We start from the raw sequence: 23,930 nt of genomic DNA on the forward strand, positions 1-23,930 counted from the left end.
CTCATAGCTTAGGGCACAAGAACACTGCAATTCAGCAAGAGGTTTTAAAATTTAGTTTATTTTGGCTTTTTTTAAAAATGAGGCAAAGACAAGTGTTCTGGGAGATGCACTATGCCCTCTATCTATACCAACTAGCATCTCCGTGAAGCTCTGCCATGCTCTGACTTATATAATCAAAATACAACATTCTCGAAGCTTCCAGAAAAGTGTAACCGCCCACAAACACATGATACTGTTTGTCATGACAATCTATCCTGTATAGGAAATGCTTGTGAGGACCTCCCTCAACTAAGAATTCTTCTAACCCTGTTTCTCCTCCCACTGTAAACAAGTTCCTGTATCATGCTGGCTTTGATGCAAGTATTCTCTTCTTGTCTTCTGTTGTTCTTCTTTGTTTATTGTAAACACCTCACAGTCTGGGTCTTGAATAGAGCTTGGCACCAGGATTCATTCAAAACTGTCACCTCACAAGATCTCCTTTTCACATTGGTTTCTGTTGCATCTGCAAGATAAACGCTTGCATCCTGGACTCAGTTTCTCTGCATTGTAAAGCAAATACTGTCATTGATGCCTTCCTGGCCTATAATTATAGGCTTTGCAGGGTTTACCAGTTTCCCAAAATCTTCTGCATCCTTTGAATCTGTGATAGTCAGAAAGTCTCTCAAAGTTCATTCACCTCTGACAGGCCAGTACAGCAGAGGAGTCTGGGTATTCTTGGTTATCTTAATCAGACATATTCTTCATTTCCCTCTATGGGACACCTTTAATGGATAGGTGTCACATCAATCAGTCTGCGATGCTAAGCCATGACAGAGGAACTTAAAAGTGTAGCCTAACCCCTAACCTTGGTATTTATCAGGTGTAGTGCATAGGTGTGTGTCCCTCTAGATTCCTAATTAATATGAATGATACTCCCACAAGCATTTACTAGTTAATCAAAAATAACATCAAAACTAATTTTCACTAGGTAGCTATTAGCTCTATAATGGAGCTATACAGATACCTGCATTATAAAAAGGACCTACTTCATAATACCATGATCACATATGTTATCTTTCAGAATCAAGTAAGTACATAATAGTGGTATAACATGTAAAGATAAGTACACAGACTAGTATGAAAGTACTGTGTTTCTCATATAATACTAGGTATACTGGGCAAATCTTTTCAATGAATACTGTTGTTGTGAACAACTACCCAGGATAATATTCATTAAAATGGCAACCAGGGATATAATCAATGCACCTTACCAGAAAAGTAAAGAAACCAATAACATAGAAGAAAACCAAGAATCTATAGAAAAACTCATACTGTGTTGTGCATACATGATGTAAAAGTGTTGCAAAGCATAAGACATATTCTAGTCATATGCTATAGTGATGGAAGATCAAATACAAAAGCATATGCATGATAGGCAAAGGCATAGCAAAAGTCTGAAACATCATACTAATTCTGTAGGGTATGTATAATACTATCCAGTATTATGACAATAAACTGTAGCAGTGAAAGCACTCACTGTATGGACAGTCCTAATTCACTTGTGGCAGTCATATGTCCAAGAGATAATACAGCTGTGTAGGGCAAGTATTAATTATTAAGGTAGATGATGGCTAGTAATACTGCTTCATCTTCAGATACTTCTAGGGGAAATGGGGCTAATACCCTTCTCAAATGATAGTAAGTCTAAATATATTGGGGATAATCATAACAATAGATGAAAGCTAACTCTGTGAGAAAGTCTTTAACATATTATGTGAACTACTTTACAGAATTGATAAACCATCAGTGTAAGATTTTACACAGGGAAGGAAGGGATGTCATATAAATAAAAGACAGAAATAAGGAAAATTATATCTTCCCCTTTGGAATCCTAAATAGAAACCCACTAGCTTATAAGTCACAGATAGAGTTTATAGTGAAAGGACCAAGATAAGAAGAAAAGAACAATGAGCAATTAATAAACCCAAAAAATATAGTAATAGAATGTTGCAGATCCCTATAGCAGAGCTCCTCATGTGTAAGGTCTGTATTTGTTTCAAGAAGAAAAGAAATCTTTGTGAAAGAAAGTAAAACAGTCATTAGGTAAAATCTAGTAAATAGTGTCATAGGAAAAGACATTCAAAGAAGGGTTCAGCAAAGACATTAGAATATTGAAATATTAAAGATCAGCAAAGTGATTACCCTAAGTGCAAGCTGCAAAACAAAAGAATAGAAATAGCTTATAACTTAGGCTGGTGTGAAAGAGAAATATAAAGAGATCTCCCTCTTGAACCCTGAATTATCCTATTTGAATCACAATGAAACACATCACCCTCTATGTGATCAAAGCAGCTTCCATAGATAAAGATAGAAAAACCTAGTACATATGCATTTAACTGAGTCAGCATATAAGTATTATAAAATCTAAGACTGGAAAATATTACTTAACTTGGAACATACAAACTAATAAAAACAGCATCACTTCAAATAATATTATTAACTTGAACACCTAAGTGCTGACAGAAAATGAAAGAACCTAAATTCTGCATAAAGTCATTCCCACAAAACATAGAAAAAAGCAAATATCAGATATAAATTGTACGCCTTGCAGTCCATATAATATGTAAGAAAGTCTGTGACCAAGTGCGTATATAGTTCTTTTAGTAGGATTCAGTGATGATGTCAAGGCAGAATCTCTTAGCTCCTTAGATTAGATGCATGTGTATGAATTCAAACCTAAATAAAAGTGCAACAAATCCGATTAAGTAGTAAGAAAATACTTTTATATCACGTACTCCCTATATTTAATTTGCCAAATAATCCCCACATTATTTCAAAACATCATGCAATGGTCCAGACCACAAACATAAATACTCAAACTGTACATTAAAACATATATGTCACAGCACTGACCACATAATACATGCATTCATTCATTCCTCCTTGTACACATGTAACATAGAACAAACAACATGACAAACGTTTGAGCTCAAAAAAGAAAAACGTATTTTAAAATATAAAAGAATTGGATCGATCCACAAAAGAAAACAAAAACTCAGGATGAAAATTAAAATAGATCTATTACAAATCTAAAATCTCTTTTTGTTTTCCTATGCTTGTAAACTCCTAACTCGCCTTCTAAAAGAAAAACGTAAAACAAACAACTTTGCACTTAATTAGAAGTCATTCTATTTCCATCCAATATGCATATGTTCCACAAAGTTCTTACTACCAAATCCTGCAAATACCCTAAATAGAAAATACGAATCATTTCCAAAAGCACAGACATATCAGCTAGGAGTCTGGAAGTCTGCAAAATAAAAGGATGGCACATATTAATATACATTAACCAAAAGTTTTTCTTACTGGCACATAAATAGATAATAGACATTGCTGCTTATTTCTCTGTTGTTCACCGTCTCACAATCTTTCTCCTTTACATATCATCTAACCAGTCCACAATACAAACGTCCAATACCTGAACTCCCATCAAAACAAGCAACCTAATTCATTTCCTTTCTTCTAAAAGGTAGCAGCTACTGAGGTATAATCAAAACTGAGAAATATTTATCATCCTTACTGCTGCATGCCGTCCATTTATTTCTGTCCTGTGTTTAAATTAAAATAAATCCTATCGTCACACAATTAAATGCAACTGACTTACATCTTTTCTCTACTTGTACCCAAAACATTCTAAATCTCCCAGCACACAGCCTTCTGCATATTCATAAATCTCTTCCCTCTTTAACATTACTTCATCTCTCATCCCTAATATTCACTTTCCCCATACTTTCAACACAAATTTCTGTTTTCACATTAAACAGATCAATTCATTAGTCCCTCTTCTATCACCTTTGCACTTTGTCCTATAACATACTTAAACCTCAAACCTCTCAGCAGAACTGTAAAATCCATTTTAAAAGTGACGCACTCCCAGGTGTTTTTTTTTTTTTTTCTTTCTTCTCAAACACATTCCTAAGGGGGGGTTCACCTCCTCTCCCGCCAAACAACTATTACACTCAATGAATAGGTTTGTTAAGTGATAAAACCCATAAACAGATCATTTCATTAAAATAAAGTTGCTCTCTTGTAGTATATCTATAGATTGTTTTCCTTTCTATCTCTCTGCCTATACCCCTGACCAAAGAAAAAACAATACATCCCTCTCCAATGATAAATCAAATCTAATTATGAATGGCTTTAAATAAACACAAGTTCATGCTTTCGTTCCTACCAAATGAAATGAAACACAATGCACAATAAACTCTCGGTAATCACACAATTCTAAAAACTTAGATGCAAATATGAGCATCTCTGCATTAATGGTAGGAAATAAAACCAAAAACTAAGAAGCTTGCTGGGCTAATTATTCTTTTTCTACGTTTACAGTGAACATAAGAGTCCTTGTGGCCAGCCATGGCTACATCAGTCAGCCCTGTACCTTGAGGGGGAGGGGGGGAGAAGCAAAACACCAAAAAACTGAAAAACTTCATTTCTCTAGTTAATGATACCCTAACAGCAATCACACATTAACTCCAAAGCAAACTTAAATATGAACTGATAACAATAAATCTCATAGACTAAAATAAACTGGAGGCATTTATGTACCTCTGATCACAGACAGCTGTAAACTATAATATCCAGCCATGCAGTTTCTAGTTTTAAAAGCACCGCATTTGTTTTTGTTTAACAACTAAACTTTGGTAAAAATCCACTAACGAAAAACACCTTATCATACTAATTATAAAACTTTCAACTTACCAAGTGTATCTTATTCCCTCTTTCTCCTTCTGAATCTACACACTTACAACCGCTCTACTCAGCAGCTCCCCAGATGTAAAGTGAAAGTGAAAGTGAAACTGCTTGAGCGCAAGCCATGCGGTCTGAGAACAAAAGACCCCAGACTGACTAGTGCTGGCTACCCCTCTGTGTTTTCAACTGTTCTATATGATTTTAATCAAATCATCAACTCATGTCCTGTCTCCCTAACATATATTAAAGAACAATTTGCAAAAAGTATTCTAAACCTGATATAACACACAAGCTATATACACTGTACAACAAATAAAATAAAAACATTGCTACTTACAGATTTTTCCTTTTTTTTTTTTTTTCTTGTTACATACTCACAAAATGGATCCAACTTCATTCCACATCTGCTCTGAACTCATAATTCTCCGGGATAACCTCCAGTCTACCTGGGTAACTCAATCTTTGAACGGCAAGCCAAATCACCCTTCAAGAACCTAGTATACTTTCGTCCGCCAAAAGTAATACTACAGCTTATTAATAATTAATAATTATAATAACAACAGCTATTAAAGTCCCACCTGGGGTGCCAAAATGTCTAATTTTGGGACTCATAGCTTAGGGCACAAGAACACTGCAATTCAGCAAGAGGTTTTAAAATTTAGTTTATTTTGGCTTTTTTTAAAAATGAGGCAAAGACAAGTGTTCTGGGAGATGCACTATGCCCTCTATCTATACCAACTAGCATCTCCGTGAAGCTCTGCCATGCTCTGACTTATATAATCAAAATACAACATTCTCGAAGCTTCCAGAAAAGTGTAACCGCCCACAAACACATGATACTGTTTGTCATGACAATCTATCCTGTATAGGAAATGCTTGTGAGGACCTCCCTCAACTAAGAATTCTTCTAACCCTGTTTCTCCTCCCACTGTAAACAAGTTCCTGTATCATGCTGGCTTTGATGCAAGTATTCTCTTCTTGTCTTCTGTTGTTCTTCTTTGTTTATTGTAAACACCTCACAGTCTGGGTCTTGAATAGAGCTTGGCACCAGGATTCATTCAAAACTGTCACCTCACAAGATCTCCTTTTCACATTGGTTTCTGTTGCATCTGCAAGATAAACGCTTGCATCCTGGACTCAGTTTCTCTGCATTGTAAAGCAAATACTGTCATTGATGCCTTCCTGGCCTATAATTATAGGCTTTGCAGGGTTTACCAGTTTCCCAAAATCTTCTGCATCCTTTGAATCTGTGATAGTCAGAAAGTCTCTCAAAGTTCATTCACCTCTGACAGGCCAGTACAGCAGAGGAGTCTGGGTATTCTTGGTTATCTTAATCAGACATATTCTTCAGAAGGTATTAAATTAAGTACATTGTGATATGTCCAAACTAGTAAATGAGGTGAATATTGGCGGGGCGAAGTTCCATATTCAAAAGCTGAGTAGTTATCTAGTGAAAGTTTGATGGATCAGGGAAGGCTTGTAAGAAGAGCCAAGTTTTGAGTTTTTTTTTAAATGTAGTTAGGCACGGTTCCATTCTGAGTTCTGAGGAGAGGTTGTTCCAGATGGATGGACCTGCTGTAGAAAAAGCTCGGTCCCTGGTAGAGATGAGTCGTGTGGCTTTAGATGGCGGGGCTTGTAGAGTTCCTTTGTAGGTTTCCCTCATTGGTCTGTTGGAAGTGTGGAGTTTGAGTGGGAATTCGAGGTCGAGATGGAGGAGGTTATGAATTGATTTGTGGATTAGAGTTAGCGATTTGTGTAGAGCCCTGTAACTGACTGGTAACCAGTGTAGATTACGGAGGATGGGCGTAATATGGTCTCTCTGGTTGGTGCTTGTCAAAATTCTTGCTGCAGCGTTCTGTATCATCTGTAAGGGCTTGGTTGTAGAGCTTGGTAGGCCGGTGAGGAGAGCGCTGCAGTAGTCAATTTTGGCAAATATTAGAGATTGGAGAACAGTCCTAAAGTCATGAAAATATAGGAGAGGTTTGAGTCTTTTTAACACCTGAAGTCTGTAGAAGCACTCTTTAGTTGTGGTTTTGATCATATTCTTTAGGTTAAGACGGTTGTCTATAATTACTCCAAGGTCTCTCACATGAGAGTGGGTGAGAAGGTGTTTGTGATGAATCTGAGATGAGAGGTTTTCTTGGTTGGAGGAAATGAATAGGAGTTCAGTCTTAGATGCATTGATGACCAGATTTAGACTGTTGAGGAGATTAGTGATGGCTTGTAAGCTGTTGTTCCAGAGTGCGAGGGATTTGTTAATAGATTCTGTTATGGGAATCAAAATCTGAACATCGTCTGCGTAGATGTAGTGAATGAGGTTAAGACTAGTTAACAGTTGGCAAAGGGGAAGGAGGTAGATATTGAAAAGGGTAGGTGATAGGGATGAACCTTGTGGTACGCCAAGAGCGGAATTTGTAGATGGTGATTCCTTATTGTTGATTTTGACTTTAAAACTCCTGTTACTGAGGAACGACTTGAACCAATTGTGGACTGTTCCCGAGATGCCTATGTCTGAAAGGCGATTCAAGAGGATGAGGTGGTTGACGGTGTCGAAAGCCGCCGAGATGTCTAGAAGGATTAGGAGAAAGGAGTGTCCTTTGTCTAGCCCCATAATAATATGGTCTGTTAGAGATATGAGTAGGGTTTCAGTGCTGCGAGATTTGCGGAACCCATATTGGGAAGGGAAAAGTAAGTTGTGATCTTCTAGATAATCAGAAAGCTGGGTGTTGACCAATTTCTCAGTGAGTTTGGCTAAAAATGGTAGATTCGAGATAGGGCGGAAATTAGCCAGAACACCAGGGTCTAGGTTATGTTTCTTGAGGAGTGGTTTCAGGGAAGCGTTTTTTAGACTATCTGGGTAGAATCCTTGAGTTAAGCAGCAGTTTATGATTTTGGTTAAGGGACCAGAGATTATATTTGGGATAAGTAGCAGTAGCTTGGAAGGTATGTTGTCCGATGGGTGGCTAGATGGTTTTTGCCTTTTGAGAATGGATTCGATCTCTTTGGTCGATGTTAATTCGAATTTGTCGAATTTGATTCCCTTAAGATGTAGGTGTTATCGAATGAGGTGGTGTAGTCAGTCTTGGTTGGAAGGAGAGCAAGTGTATTTGAAATCTTCTGCTGAAAGAATAGGGCTAACTCATTTGCTTTGGTTTGAGCTTGTTCGTCAGGAATTGATGGTGGTAGAGACTTTATTATTTGAGAGACATATGCAAAGAGGGTTTTTGCATCAAATTGGAGATCATGGATTTTATTACCGAAGTATTCTCTTTTTGCTTTTAGAATTGAAGTCCTGTAGAAATGTAGAGTTCCTTTGTATGACAGTAGTGTAGTGGTGGAAGGTGCTTTGCGCCATTTATTTTCTTTGTGGCGTAATTCTTGTTTTATCCGTTTGAGTTCGCTGGAGAACCAAGGTTGATTTCCTTTTTTTGTCGTGTTGCTTAGTTTCGTGATTGTTGGGCAGAGTTTATTTGCTACCTCTTCAGTGATCTTGTGCCATGATAGCACTGCAGTGTTAGGATTGGCCAGATCTAAATTAGAGAGTTCCTTGGAGAGGTGTTCACTGAGGGTCTCAGAAGCACAGGGTTTCCTGAATTGAAAGGAGGAAAGGTGCTGTGGGGGGGGAGACTGTTTTTTTGTAGTGAGGGTGGTTGTTATCAGAAAGTGATCTGACCAGGGGATAGGGGTACACACAGGTTCCGTGGAGTTGGAGAAGTTAGAGTTGATAAAAATAAGGTCCAGGGTATGTCCTGCTTTGTGTGTTGGTTTGTTTACAATCTGAGTGAATCCCATTGCACTGAGGGCTGTGAGGAGGGCATCACAGTTGGATGAGTGGGAAGAAGCCTCAAAGTGGATGATGTTGGCACAAAAATTATTTGACTCTCAAGAAATGAAGTGGACCGAAAAATCCCTGAAAGAAGGGCGATAGAAAGGGGGAAGAGTCCATCGTTCTAAAGTAGGGACAAACCTTCCGCAATTTTCTTAGGGACCTTGTCTGAGAAGCGGAGTGTGGAGGGCAGCTAGCTGTAGGAATGTTGATGGATTCTCTGGAAAGTGTTATTGATGATGAAGAAGAATGCGAAGAAGAACCAACTAATGCAGAGATGGATGAGATGCCGTTGTAGAGATGGACAAAGCCACCGAAAAAGGGTCATAGCCATGGCCTCAGAGCAGTTCCTGCTGATCCTCTTCTTCTCGCGACAGGGCTGCCGCCAACACAGACTTCCTTCATCACTCCTGGGCCCTGCATAGGCGTGCACACGCCTCTTCTTGATATTTAAAGGGCCAACGGTAGGAAAAGCCCCTTGACCCTAACAGATGATGTCATCTTCCTGTGCCATGTCCAGCCCTATAAAAGGGCTCTGCTTGTTCTCCTCGGGGCCTTCACATCGGATCTTCATGGTCATCCATGTGGCTTCTGTCCGTCCAGCATTCCATGTTCCTGCTGTTCCAGTCCTGGTCCTGATGCTTCCAGCTCTGGCTCTTCATCCTGCTTCCAGGTTTCCTGTTCGTCCACCTTTCCTGGCATGTAATGGACTTCTCCTCCAAGAACTTATCCAATCCTTTTTTAAACACAGCTATACTAACTGCACTGACCACATCCTCTGGTAACAAATTCCAGAGTTTAATTGTGCGTTGAGTAAAAAAGAACTTTCTCCGATTAGTTTTAAATGTGCCCCATGCTAACTTCATGGAGTGCCCCCTAGTCTTTCTACTATCCGAAAGAGTAAATAACCGATTCACATCTACCCGTTCTAGACCTCTCATGATTTTAAACACCTCTATCATATCCCCCCTCAGTCAGTCTCTTCTCCAAGCTGAAAAGTCCTAACCTCTTTAGTCTTTCCTCGTAGGGAAGTTGTTCCATTCCCCTTATCATTTTGGTAGCCCTTCTCTGTACCTTCTCCATCGCAATTATATCTTTTTTGAGATGCGGCGACCAGAATTGTACACAGTATTCAAGGTGCGGTCTCACCATGGAGTGATACAGAGGCATTATGACATTTTCCGTTTTATTCCCCATTCCCTTTCTAATAATTCCCAACATTCTGTTTGCTAAGGGGAGTGCATAACTTTTTGTTTCTCCCCATTTTGTTTTCGGATCTGGGTAGGGCCATTTCGGTCCACTCCCCAGATCAGAAAACTTTTATCTTTCTCTGGGAACCCCCTCCTCCCCCCCCCAAAAAAAAACCCCCATCCCAACCCTTTAAATTAACAACCCCCCACCCTCCTGACCCCCCCCCCCCCCCCAAGACCTGCCAAAAGTCTCTGGTGGTCCAGCGGGGGTCCAGGAGTGATCTCCTGGGCTTAGGCCGTCTGCTGCCAATAATCAAAATGGCGCCGACGGCCCTTTGCCCTTACTATGTCACTGGGGCCGACCAATGGCAGCGGTAGCCCCTGTGACATAGTAAGGGCAAAGGGCCGTCAGCTATCAGTAATCAAAATGGCGCCGATGGTCCTTTGCCCTTACTATGTCACTGGGGCCGACCAATGACAGCGGTAGCCCCTGTGACACATAGTAAGGGCAAAGGGCCGTCGGCGCCATTTTGATTACTGGCAGCCGACAGCCCAAGCCCAGGAGATCGCTCCTGGACCCCCACTGGACCACCACGGGCTTTTGGCAGGTCTTGGGGGGGGGGGGGGGTCAGGAGAGTTGGGGGGGTTTTGTTAGATTTTTAGTTTTGTTTTTTTTGTTTTTTTTTATATTCGCTCCATAAGACGCACATACATTTTCCCCCCACTTTTGGGAGAAAAAAAGTGCGTCTTATGGAGTGAAAAATACAGTATTTAAAACCAAAGCCTCTGGGGTAGGAAAATGGTGGTTTCTGCATAAGGCAGGAAGAATTCCATGATCTGCACCGCTTGTAGTTTAAGATGGGTGCAGGTGGGAATGGCTTCTAAGCTGTGCCATAACTGCATTCAGGGCAGTGATTATATTTCTCCTGGGGAAGTCTTATTTGCAGAACAACCAGGGAGCCTCAATCTTAAGCAGCCCCAGTTCAGATTTGGAACTTACGGCCATGTCTGAGCCACATGGAGGGGAAGAAGAGCTGAGGCCTTCGACCCTTAGCCATGCAGTTTTTAATCCCAGAGACATTGCAGGGGATCCCCTTTTAGTAAGCAACTTCTAGTAAGACAGTGTCTGCTCCTCCTGTGCTGGAGCCCTCTCCCTGGGGTCTTGATTTCAGAAGAAATTGTGGGATGTCTGCACAAGAAGGGAGCAAAGTAGGCTTTTGCTGGGAATCAGGTGCTTGATTCTAGACCTACTAATTCCCTTCCACTTTTTGCATCTGTAGTGGAGAGGAAGGTAAGGAAGCAGCCTAGGAGGGAAGAAGAGAGAAAAGTACAAAAAGGCCTTCCTTTCTCTGCCACCACAGCACATGATAAAGTGGGAGTACTTTTTATTTGGTGTTCTTCCTCTAATTCCTTGCGGCTGCCTTCTTTTTTTTTTCCTGGGTTGGTTTTTTGGACTGCATTTTAGATGTTGGTAGCAGATTTATTTCTGGTGGACAGGATTCTGTCCGAGGGCGGTGTCAACCCTCTTCAGTAGGGTTCAAGCAGTGCTCTCAGCTTCAGTGCAGCCTTCCAGTGACTTCACCAGTAGGGCACAAGCCCCACAAGTTTAAGGATGTAGGGCATCTTCACCATTCCCAGCTAATTTGTGGATTCAGACACAAGGGGCTTCACTTTTCTGTTAATGTCCTGTGCAGTTTGTTAGCGGGCAGATTCTAATCAAGGTTCTAAGGGGGTGACTCCCATTCCCCTGCAGCTCCATCCTTGGTTTGCACTGCCATGGCCAGCAAATTTATTGAATGTAGGCAGTAGGACCTGCTCTGGGACAGATGTCTGTTCAGAAGTCTACTCTGGAGTTTACTCTTCAATGGGTTCAGATGGAAGGAGAGTCAGGAGGTGGACCTAGCTGATGGTGTGGTCCTATCTTCAGATTTTTGGCACCACGGTGGTAGCCTTGGATATAATGCCATGGGCGCGGGCACGTATGTGTCCTTTTCAAGGGCATGGCCTTTCAGGTACATTGACTGTTCTGTGAGATTGTCACTGTTGAAGTTGGCAGAGCAGAGCTTACAAGTGGCTGAGACAGCACTTGGCATGAGGAGTGGACTTATTGCTCTGTTTTGGATAGTAGTAAAGACAGAGACCAGATTGCTAACCTGGGGGAACGCATTGTCAGGAGCTTCTTGCTCAGGGGCAGTGAACACCTGAGGAACAGAGTTGGTCCATCAATCATTTGGTTCGCACCTTGGTTAGTGGGGCAGACAGTCAGAGTGATGGCCAATAGGAGCCCGAAGTCCCCATGAGTCTTTTAGAGATGAGTGTCCTTCTTCCTTGGGTGGACAGGACTTGGCAGGCCTTATTGGCATCTCACTTAGGCATGGACAGTGTTTAAACAGGAGACCTTAGTTGCAAGTTTGTGGATCCAGGAGCATGTTCTCAAAGAGCCTTCAATCAGATTGTTACGAAGTGGGGGTCAGCCAGTCTGGAATCTGCTGGTGACAAGCCAGAATGTGAAGGTGTATAGATTTTTTTTTTTTTTTTTTTTTTTTTTTACCTGGGACAGCAACCTTGGTTGGGATTCAGGAGTGGCCCATTGAGGAGATGTTATGCATTTTTCCCCTCCTTGGCACATCTTAGTCTTTCTGCAAAGGATTGCTGAGCATTCTAGGCTGCTACTGCTGATTGCTCTGGACTGATGTTTCTGACCATGGTATGCAGATCTTTGGTGTCTCTGCATGGTATGCAGATCTTTGGTGTCTGCTGTGTGATAACTCTCTAGGAATGCTGTCTCACAAGGAACTACTTTGCCAGGGTCTGATGTTTCATGAGGACTCTGATTGAATTTGTCTTACTGTTTGGCCCTTAAGCGGGCACGATTAGTGCAGTAAGGTTACTCCCAGGCCATGGTGGCTAAGCTGCTGATGTCTAGAAAATTCTCCTCTTCCTTAGTTTATGTGCAGGTTTGGAGAGTTTCCGAGGTTGCATGCTCAGCGCATCGGTGTGCCCCTGGGACCATGCCTGTTTTGGCAGGAAGGCCTTTATAAGCAGTTGACTCTTAATGTATTGAAGGTGCAAATAATAGCACATCCTTCCTATAAGGATCGTATTTGTGGTAGGCTGCTATCTTCTCATCTGTAGGTCTCTCTGTTCATGAGAAGCATTAACTATATTAAATCTCTGCTCTGGATCCCAGTTATGCCTTGGGATCAGAACTTAGTTTTATCATTCTTAGCAGGACTGCAGTTTGGTTTTCTTAAGGTTAATTCTTAGGCTGCTGATGTTGACGACAGTCTTCTTAATCACTATTTCTTCAGCTTGGAGGGTTTTCTGAATTGCAAGAGCCTTTCTTATTGATTATAAAGGAAAGTGTCCAGATTTGTAAAGTTCCCTACTTCCTTCTGAAGGTCATTTCAGATTTTCATTTGAATCAGTCAGTCTCTTTGCCTTCTTTTAACAGGCAGGCGGATTCTGAGGATTGCATGCTTTTCTGTCCCTTAGATGGTAGGAGATATCTTTTAAGATATGTCAAGGCCACCTGTGCCTCGGGCGCACTGATCATCTCTTTGTGCTATATAGAGGAACATGGAAGGGTGTGGCGGCCTCTACGGCTCTGGTGGAGCACTGAATTAATTAGGTAATTACAGCTTTTGTGAATTCTGGCCTCCTTTGTTAAGGGGTAAATTTTCAGTGCAGAGCTTGAGCGCTCATGTGCATGCCGATTTTATAATGTGTGTGTGACGCTGTGCGCATGTTATGAAATCGGCTACCCACACACGTATGTGTGCGGGTGCTCACTCGCGTGCGCAGGGGTGGGATTTTGCAATACCCACACAGTGATGCAATTGGGCCTTTGCCTAGTTCCTTCCCAGTTTGCTCTAATAAATTTAGCTGAGTTAGGGTGGGTTTAGGGGTCGGGGAGGAGAGGGGAAAAGGGAGGAAGGGATAAGTAGGGAGTTAGGGAAGTTTCCTCCCAGTCTGCTCCTATTCTTCCTCCCTTGTTCCCCTCTCCTCTCCTCCCCGACCCCTAAACCCACCCTAACTTAGCTAAATTTTTTTGTTGTTGAACTTACCTGCTCTAAAGAGCAGAAGTAAGTTCTGCACGCCGGCCGGCTGCTAGTGCACTTCACTGATACAGCACCTAATGGCGCTACCCCACCCCTAGCCCACCCCTTTTCAGACACCCAGCACTTCTGTGCATACCGGGAGATACTCGCGAGGCTGGGCTTCTCTGAAAATGCGCTTGGCACACCCATATCTGCCGGTATTGGCACGTGCCGGGGATTTAAAATTCCCCCGCAAGGGTAACGGCAGCTTCTTGGATGGAGTTGCAGTCGTTCTTTCCTTGGAGGTCTGTAAACATGACATGCATACTTTTTCTAAGCATCACTGCATGGATGTTAGAACTCAAGAAGAGGCTTCCTTCAACTTGGCAGTGTTGCAAAGGGCTGGGGCAGCATCCCGCTGTATGGGAGGGTAGCTTGAGTACATCCCTCTGGTCTGGCCTGGTCTGACTGGATGAAGAGGAAGGTGAAAGGACTTCTTACCTGATAATTTTCTTTCCTTTAATACAGTCAGACCGGGCCAGGGCCTTCCCTATGCTGCTGGTGTCAAAGAGTTTGTCCACTCTGTGCCTTGCAGGCAGGTAAGTGGAATTGAGGACCAGAATAAATTTATATACTCCCCTGCATGTGAGTTAGTTTTGGTTTACTGTTGGGAATTCTGCCTTCATTTCTGCTTCCTTGTTTTTCTGAAAGTCCATTAGTTTAAAAAAAAATCACTTGCACCAATAACATTGTTGATAGTTGACGGTATTAAACTTGTCCACAGTTACTTGTTATAGGAATACTGACAAACTGGTGTCAGCTTGGAGTTTTATAAAGATTGACAATAGCAAGCCTGTTGATCTCTGTCTGCATCTGGTAATTGGCATGCATAACAGACTATATTAAAGGAAAGGAAATTATCAGGTAAGAAATAATTTCATCTTTTATCTTCGCCAAATATGAGGAAAATACTGGAGGTGCATAATGACTTGCCTGAGAAAAGAAAAAATACTGATAACCAATGTAGCATGATTAACACCGCCACTATTCTGCATTCCTCACACTACTTTTTTTTTTTTTAACTCTTTATGATCTTCATTCTCTTCAGATCTGTCTTTCCTATTTATATAACTTTCAAATTCCCCCATAGTGGTCCTTTCTGTTTCCCAAATCTTATGACTTACATTTTTTCCTTTAATAATTACAATTTCTGATACTTATTCTTTCAAATCTGCAGCAACCATTCCTATATTGTGTGGTTTAAAAACTCCATTTTCCCTTTCAGTCAGACTATATTGCACTAAAAATATGTATTCTGAAAGCATAGTTACCTAATTCTTTAAGAACTGCAAACCGGTTGGGTTTTTAGGATACTCATAATGAGTATGCCGTAGATGGATTTGCATACAGTTGAGGCATTATACATGTCTTGGAAATATCCTGAAAACCTGACAGATTTGCAGACTGGAGATTCCCTACCCCTGATTCAATACGATGCTATAGAATCTGAGAATGTTATCATCTCTGGCTCTTAGCTCTAAGTAATATCCTGTGGCTTTCATGAGTAGAATCTGTAATGTTCATATTATTCCCAGTTCACTTAAGGTTTGAATTGAATCCGGGTTCTCGTACATATGCAGAATGGGACATACCTTATTATGTGTTAGTGATTTGCATTTCCATGAGTAAGGCAGAAAAGTATTGAGAGAAGATATTGATCTAATGTTATTAATTTTTGCAGATGTAATGTTTGAGTCTTCAATAAATGAACCCAAAGAAGAATACTATGTTCATGTTGGTAGTTTGCATCCTTCTGTGTCAGAGGTAGCCCAGAGATTCTGGTTTGATTTTTATTATATTTTGTGGTATATCCTTTTTATTTTTCTGTATTTTTGTTATTAATTTGAACATAATATTTTCTCGATTGTGTAAATTTTGCAGGCTGAAGTAAGATCACTTTTCCAGAGATATGATGTTACTGAGGTCCTAGTCCATGAGTATTCCATGAAGAAAAGGTAACACTTTTTATACATATGAACATTATTTGTATCAAATTACTATTCATTCATACTGAGTTTGCAAAAACTCACTCATATGCTTGAAGAAAAATCTTGTGCAGCATATGTGAAAGTGCTCTTGTGCATGCTAAAAACAAACTGTATACGAATTCCTTAATGTGCACATTAAAGTGGTTTGAAAAGACATTAGTATGATTATGCAAAAATGTATATTTCCATGCATGCCAATAGAGGAACATCATATGCAAATGAGAGGTTAGTGAGCTCCGGCTAAACAGCATGATATGTTCATTAACTGTACTCTATTTAATACCTGCTAGGATTTGTTGTAAATTTGATAATGTGAGCATGTTCCTTAGAGGGCTCAGCTAAAACGAAAAATAGGGTCTGAAAATGAAGGCCATGAACAGGAGATGAACCTATACAACTGTGTCCTTAGTCCCTTGGAATGAATATATTTGGCTACACTCCTCTTTGCCAAAGCAAAACATAGCTAACACACACTTTTTGTACACATTCTTACACAAATACGCATATTCATACCACAGATAGGTTTTCTCTGATAACGCAGTGACACATTACAGAGGCCCTTCCAGCATTGCTCCACACCTCATATACAAGATACAGACGTTCGAAACAATTACCGAGCTACAAAAACCCCAATCCTCACACAGGAAAAATAATCTGATAAAAGGGATATAATTCTTTATACAAAAAACTAAAAAAGGGAGAAAAGTGTGAGAACTCAGTGCTCAATGATTATAATCCACAAGCTCTTGCCTGCAGTGGGCTGCAACCAGTATCATATATTTAAGCATGAAATTTCATCTCATATACTTTTCCTCTTTTTGCAAACCTATTAAAAACTTCAAAAACTTTATTGAAAAAATCTTTTACCTGTTACCACCTCCTATGTCTTAATATTATCTCAAAAATAAGAAAAATACTTTTCTCACAGGACAAGCAGGATGGTTGTCTTCACAAATGGGTGACATCGAGGATGGAGCCCAACCACGGAAAACTTCTGTCAAAGTTTCTGGAACTTTGACTGGCCCCTACTGGGCATGCCCAGCACGGCACTAACCCTGCAGCCAGCAGGGGTCCCCCTTCAGTCTTCTTTTTTCTGTGCAGCAGCTGCCAAGCGGTGAAGGAGCTCTTACCACATTCCTGACAGGAAATTCTTCTCGAACTTCTTTGAAGTTAAATACGCCCCACAGGGGTCCCCTTTCTATCTACATTTAGTCCGCGGTGTTTCAGTAAGTTTTTCACCGGCTACCGTCGAGTTTTGCCTTTGCGGCCTGCTGGCCGTCAACCGTCCCGCGGCTAAATTTTTGGTCAATGGCCATGGCGTCGGGGTTCCGTCGGTGCCCGGATTGTACGCGCACCATGTCTATCACAGACCCTCACAGAGTCTGCGTATTATGTTTGGGAAGTGAGTATGATGTCCTGACTTGCACCAAATATGCCCTTATGACACCAAAAGGTCGCAAAGCCAGAATGGAGAAGATGGGACTCCTTTTCCATGCTCACACTCCAACGCCGTCCATCGCATCGACATCCTCGGAACCAGCACCGTCGAAGTCCTTCCATCATCGGCAACCTCCCGGTGACCGTCTGCCATCGACGTCTTCACGGCCATCGACCCCCGTCCCTTCCCCCGATGATCGTGGGGATCGGAGGGAGAAGCATCGTCATCGACATTGCAAGTCTCGGACCATCGAGGAATCAAAGTCTTTGACCTCGCTACCATCCGAGCCACCACCGAAGAAGTCTCGATCAGAAGCGGCACCGTCCACTCCTGTTTCTGAGACATTGAGGCAACCCTCACCCCATCGGGGTTTGGGAGCCGCGATTCCACCGGTGACGGTGGTCCCTCCGGCTCAGCCTCAGCCTCCCTCTTCCGCGGAGCCGGGTATTGTTACCCCCAGGTCTCCGGGAAGAACTGGACCGGCTGGTCCAGGAGGCCATCGATAAAGCGATGCAACGGTTCCAGACTCCTTCGGCACCGACTCCGCCACCGAGAGTGGAACCAGTCATCGACCCGATTCCAGCAGCGCTGGCACCGCTGCTCGCACGGATGGAAACGCTTGTTACCGCCCTTCCACCGGTAATACCCGGGTCACCGACAGCACCGGTGCGCTCCCCGATGCCAAATTCATTGGGTACGGAAACACCGTATCGAATTCCTCCTTCAGGAGTAGTTCCATCGGTGCCATGTCATCCCTCGCCACCGATACATTCCTCCGGGGCGATACGTACATCAGCTCCATCGATGCCTTCGATGCCGGCACCGATGCCTCCAAGGACTTTTTCGATGCCCCCGGTGATTTCTTCGGGTTTCTCGGAGCCTCAACCGGGTCCTTCAGGTATCCAACCCCCTCGGGGTCCTACAGGTCAACGACCTGATCCTTATGACACCTGGGGTGATAATTCTTCCTCGGATACCGATGATTTACCTTCACCACCCTCTCCTGCTGAAAGCAGAAAGCGTTCTCCTCCCGAGGACCTTTCTTTCACAAATTTTGTGAAGGAAATGTTGGACTTGGTCCCTTTTCAGCTTCAATCGGAGCAAGATGACAGGCACCAAATGATGGAATTACTCCAATTTTTGGATGCCCCAAAAGTCATCACTTCCATTCCAATTCATCAGGTTTTTCTGGACCTTCTAAAAAAGAATTGGTAAACTCCTGGATCTGTTGCTCCAGTAAATAAAAAAGCTGACTCTACTTACCTGGTACAGTCAGCACCTGGCTTTCAAAAACCTCAGCTAGACCACCACTCTGTTGTGGTGGAGTCAGCACAAAAGAAAGCTAAAAGAATGAAGCTGGAAAGTATGAAATACGAACATCTTATGACATATTCGATGCTTCCACTAGACTGTCTGCTACAGCCATCTCGGCAAGGCGCTGGGCTTGGCTTAAGTCTTCTGACCTTCGCCCGGAGGTTCAGGACAGGCTCTCCGACCTGCCCTGTTTAGGGGATAATTTGTTTGGTGAGCAAATTCAACAAATAGTTGCTGAATTAAAGGATCATCATGAGACCCTTAAGCAGCTCTCATCGATTTCTTCTGACTTCCCTTCTAAACAACCATTTAAGAAGGAACCTAAAAAGTCATTCTTCCGTCCACGGAAGTATTATCCCCCACACACCAAGTCCAGGTCAACGAGGCCGTATCAAAAGCCTCAACCTCGAAAGCAAAAACCCACACCAGCTCCGCAACCAGGTCCTGCGTCGGGGTTTTGACTTTCAGTTAGAGAGCAGATGCCTAATCCCTCTACCAAACATACCAGTTGGAGGTCGACTAAGCCACTTTACACAAAATGGCATCATATCACTACAGATCATTGGGTGCTAGCGATCATTGCACAGGGTAACAATCTAAACTTTCTAACTCTTCCTGCGGACTCTCCGCCTCTACAAGCGTGGAGACTTACCGACCCCTCTGTTCTTCTAGAGCAGGAGGTATCTCTTCTCCTCCAGTCCAACGCTTTAGAACCCGTTCCTCTTTCCCAACAAGGACTGGGGTTCTATTCCAGGTACTTTCTGATCCCAAAAAAGTCAGGAGGACTTCGACCAATCTTGAACTTGCGGGCCCTCAACAAGTACCTTCACAGAGAAAAGTTCAAGATGGTAACCCTGGGCTCGCTTCTACCTCTGCTACAAAGAGAGGACTGGCTCTGCTCTCTAGACCTCAAGGACGCTTATACCCACATTGCGATAACTCAGTCTCATCGCAAATACCTCCGATTTCTAGTAGGCCAAAACCACTATCAATACCAAGTGCTCCCATTTGGTCTGGCATCCGCACCGCGAGTTTTCACCAAATGTCTCGTAATGGTTGCAGCGTTCCTCAGGAAGAAAGGCGTCCATGTATACCCCTACTTGGACGACTGGTTGATCAGGGCCCCAACCCAGCAAATCGCTCGGTCTTCCCTGACCCTGAGAATTCAAACGCTTATTTCGCTGGGATTTCTTGTCAGTTACGAGAAATCCTACTTTCTCCCATCTCAAACCTTATCCTTCATTGGAGCAGACTTGGACACCTTACAGGTAAAAGCCTTCCTTCCTCATCTACATGTCCAAACCCTTGTGTCCCTAGCTTGCCAATTGCAGTCTCAACCTACAGCAACAGCTCGCCAATTCCTCATTCTGTTGGGACACATGGCCTCTTCAGTTTATGTGACTCCAATGGCCCGTCTAGCCATGAGAGTCATGCAGTGGACTCTGAAATCACAATGGATACAAGCCACACAGCCTCTGTCGACCATTGTTCGCATCACCCATGCACTCCGTCTGTCTCTTGCCTGGTGGACAAATCGATCCAACCTCCTCCACCAGATCCTCAAATAATTCTCACCACCGACGTCTCCAGCGTCAGCAGGGGAGCCCATGTAAACAATTTACAAACTCAAGGATTCTGGTCTCTAGAGGAAGCCAAACACCAGATAAATTTCCTGGAGTTTCGGGCAATCCGATACGCTCTCCGGGCTTTTCAAGATTGCCTATCAAATCACGTAATCTTGATTCAGACGGACAATCAGGTGGCCATGTGGTACATCAACAAGCAGGGAGGCACAGGCTCCTTCCTTCTCTGTCAGGAAACTGCGCAGATTTGGGCAGAAGCCCTCTCCCGTTCGATGTACCTCAGGGCCACCTACTTGCCGGGGGGTAGAAAATGTCTTGGCAGACCGGCTAAGCCGTGTCTTCCAACCACACGAGTGGTCACTCAATCCCTTGGTAGCGACCTCTCTTTTCCAGCAATGGGGTTATCCACACATAGACCTCTTTGTGTCCCCTCAGAACCACAAAGTGGCCAATTACTGCTCTCTCATTCGGACTCAGCACTCTTGGCCCAGGGATGCATTCTCCCTCCCGTGGTCAACAGGTCTGCTTTATGCATTCCCTCCACTTCCTCTTCTGTCGAAGACTCTTGTGAAGCTACGTCAGGACAAGGGAACCATGATCCTGATCGCACCTCACTGGCCACGCCAAGTGTGGTTTCCCATACTCCAGGATCTCTCCATCCGCAGGCGCATTCCCTTGGGAAAGGACCCGCATCTGATCACTCAAAACGACGGATGCCTCCTCATTCCCAATCTCCAAGCATTGTCCCTGACGGCATGGATGTTGAAAGGTTAGTCCTTCAACCACTTAACCTATCGGATTCAGTTTCTCGTGTCCTCATCGCTTCACGAAAGCCTTCCACAAGAAAATCTTACTCCTATAAATGGAAAAGGTACACATCATGGTGCACTTCGCAGTCCCTTGATCCTCTTTCCTGTCCAATTCCTAAATTTTTGGACTATCTTTGGCATCTGTCAGAATCAGGTCTAAAGACCTCTTCCATTAGAATGCATGTCAGTGCAGTAGCCGCCTTCCATAAAGGTATCGGGGGTGTCCCTATTTCAGTACAACCCCTTGTAAAACGCTTTCTTAAAGGCTTGCTTCATTTGAAGCCATCTTTATGTCCTCCGGCCCCATCTTGGGACCTTAATCTGGTTCTTGGTCGCCTTATGAAACCACCCTTCGAACCTCTTCACTCCTGTGACCTTAAATATCTCACATGGAAAGTGATATTTCTTCTGGCTATCACTTCAGCTCGCAGGGTTAGTGAGTTACAGGCCCTAGTTACCTATCCGCCTTACACTAAACTCCTGCAGGACCGGGCAGTACTCTGCACTCACCCTAAATTCTTACCTAAGGTAGTTTCGGAGTTTCATATTAATCAATCCATCATACTACCTATTTTCTTTCCCAGGCCCCACTCCAACTCCGGGGAACAGACTCTGCATACCCTCGACTGTAAACGTGCTCTAGCTTTCTATCTAGACCGTACAGTTGCCCACAGAAAGAGTACTAAATTATTTGTATCTTTCCATCCTAACAAGTTAGAGCAACCCGTGGGTAAGCAGGCTCTGTCCTCCTGGTTGGCGGACTGCATCTCTTTCTGCTATCAGCAAGCAGGCATTCCCTTTCAAGACCATGTTAAGGCACACTCTGTGAGGGCCATGGCGACTTCAGTAGCTCACCTTCGATCGGTGCCGCTTCCTGACATCTGCAAGGCTGCTACCTGGAGTTCTCTCCATACATTTGCAGCCCACTACTGTTTGGACAAAGCTGGAAGACAGGACTCCATCTTCGGCCAATCTGTCTGGCGTAACCTTTTTCCAACATGACGTACCAACACCCTTCCGCCTACCCGGTGGGGTGCGGATGTCCTCTACCAAATTCCACCCCAGTTGTGCCTGTTGCACGCCGTTGGGTACTTTTGGTACACATTCGGACATCCTCAGCTCGGTACTCACCCATTTGTGAGGACAACCATCCTGCTTGTCCTGTGAGAAAGCAAATGTTGCTTACCTGATGTAACAGGTGTTCTCACAGGACAGCAGGATGTTAGTCCTCACGAAACCCGCCCGCCACCCCGCGGTGTTGGGTTCGTTTTCTTATTTTATTTTTCGGCACTGCCTGTAGCTTTGAAACAAGACTGAAGGGGGACCCCTGCTGGCTGCAGGGTTAGTGCCGTGCTGGGTATGCCCAGTAGGGGCCAGTCAAAGTTCCAGAAACTTTGACAGAAGTTTTCCGTGGTTGGGCTCCATCCTCGATGTCACCCATTTGTGAGGACTAACATCCTGCTGTCCTGTGAGAACACCTGTTACATCAGGTAAGCAACATTTGCCATCTGTTAGATTGCACTATATTGCTGCTTCTCATTATTTGAAATATGCTGCAAACCAGTGACCGCGCAAAGTACTCAAAATCATCCCGAGTATTCCAACATAGCCAATGTTTCAGCACTTGCTGTGCCTGCCTCAGGGGAGTTGCAACAATCTGGAAAAGAGCACAGAGACACAAAATCAAGATGAAAACCAACATTCCAAACATATATAAAGAAGAATAAAAAGACTACACAGTAATTTTTCTTCCACCTCAAAAGGTTTGAATAAACTGCTTAAACATGGCGGAAATAACTTGACTGCGATCAAAAACACCAAACATTTAAAGGGACCGAAAGAATTACTAACAACCAATCAGAAACTCCTACATGAATACCGACCAATCACTTTCCTTGTTAAGACCTAAAGGGTGGACTGTTCCCAGATGATGGCGGCTTCCATGTTAAGCGCGCACTTGCCTGTGCGCACAATTTAGGCATGTTGTTGCGCACTTAAGTTTGGGACGCCTAGCCTTGGGGCACCTAAATTTTGGGCGCATATATTTACAGCATGAATTCAGCTGGATGCACACCTTCAGTCGCCTGTTAAGTGTACTGACAGACTGATGGTACCTGTGACCAAGAAACCTAAGTGCCTTTCCCTATGTGCTGCCTGTCGTATTCAGGCATCTCAGCCTGGTGGCCCCTGTAATTTGTGCCAGCACTGCTTATAGGCTCAGAGAGAATTATTTTCCTAGGTTTTACTAAGCCTGGTTCTTCCCAGTCTGATGACGGACTGGGTAAAGACATGTCAGGAGGAGCACCTGACCTTGGAACTCCCTTAACTGGTTTGTCAGTGGAGGAAGGTAGCTCAGTGGGTACAGCACAGGTGCCTTCTGGTTTTGGCATGGATCCTTCTGCCTTTTCTTAGGTAGAATTTTTTCAAGGATTGCTATCCTTTCTTTAGGCGTAGTCTTCAGCCCTGACCAATCCTGCCAGGTCAGAGTCTCAGGTGATTTCTCAGTCAGTCTTGTCAGTTGCCTAGTACTGCTGTTAAGTGCCAAAGTACACCTAGATCAGCAGCAGGTATTCCCAATAGGAATTCAGATGGCATGGATGATGAAGCCGATCCTGACTCTCTGGAAGATGGGGAAATTCCTCTGAGACTGGAACTGTGTAGGACTATGTTGCAGTTCTTTCACAGAGATGAGCTACCGGCTCTGATTTCTCAAATGATAAAGATGCTTGGAGTACCTAGGGCAGATTCCATGTCCGAGCCAAAGAAAAATCCCATTTTGGTTTCTTTGCGTAAAGTCTATTGTGTTTTTCCCTGTTATGGTGGCCATTCAAGAATTGATTGATATTGCGTGGTGTGCCCCGGAGGCTAATTTCAAAGGGGATCGGGTTTTAGAAGGCCTTTACCCCCTGGATCCAGTGGTGAGAGAGTGTTTGTGTTTTCTGAAAGTGGCC

At 43.3% G+C, this 23,930-nt stretch overlaps 1 protein-coding gene across 2 annotated transcripts in view; it reads left to right on the forward strand.

Annotated features, from left to right (window-relative positions):
- Positions 1-23,930, forward strand: part of LOC115093945 (RNA-binding protein 44-like) — a 219,062-nt gene that overhangs the window by 74,458 nt on the left and 120,674 nt on the right. For both annotated transcript variants that reach the window (XM_029606424.1, XM_029606422.1), the window contains exons 6-7: positions 15,529-15,611; positions 15,729-15,802. In XM_029606424.1, coding sequence (XP_029462284.1) covers positions 15,529-15,611; positions 15,729-15,802 — 157 coding nt within the window. The remainder of the gene's footprint in view (positions 1-15,528; positions 15,612-15,728; positions 15,803-23,930) is intronic.

This window comes from Rhinatrema bivittatum, chromosome 6, assembly GCF_901001135.1.
Source record: "Rhinatrema bivittatum chromosome 6, aRhiBiv1.1, whole genome shotgun sequence".
Classification (NCBI taxonomy): Eukaryota; Metazoa; Chordata; class Amphibia; order Gymnophiona; family Rhinatrematidae; genus Rhinatrema; species Rhinatrema bivittatum.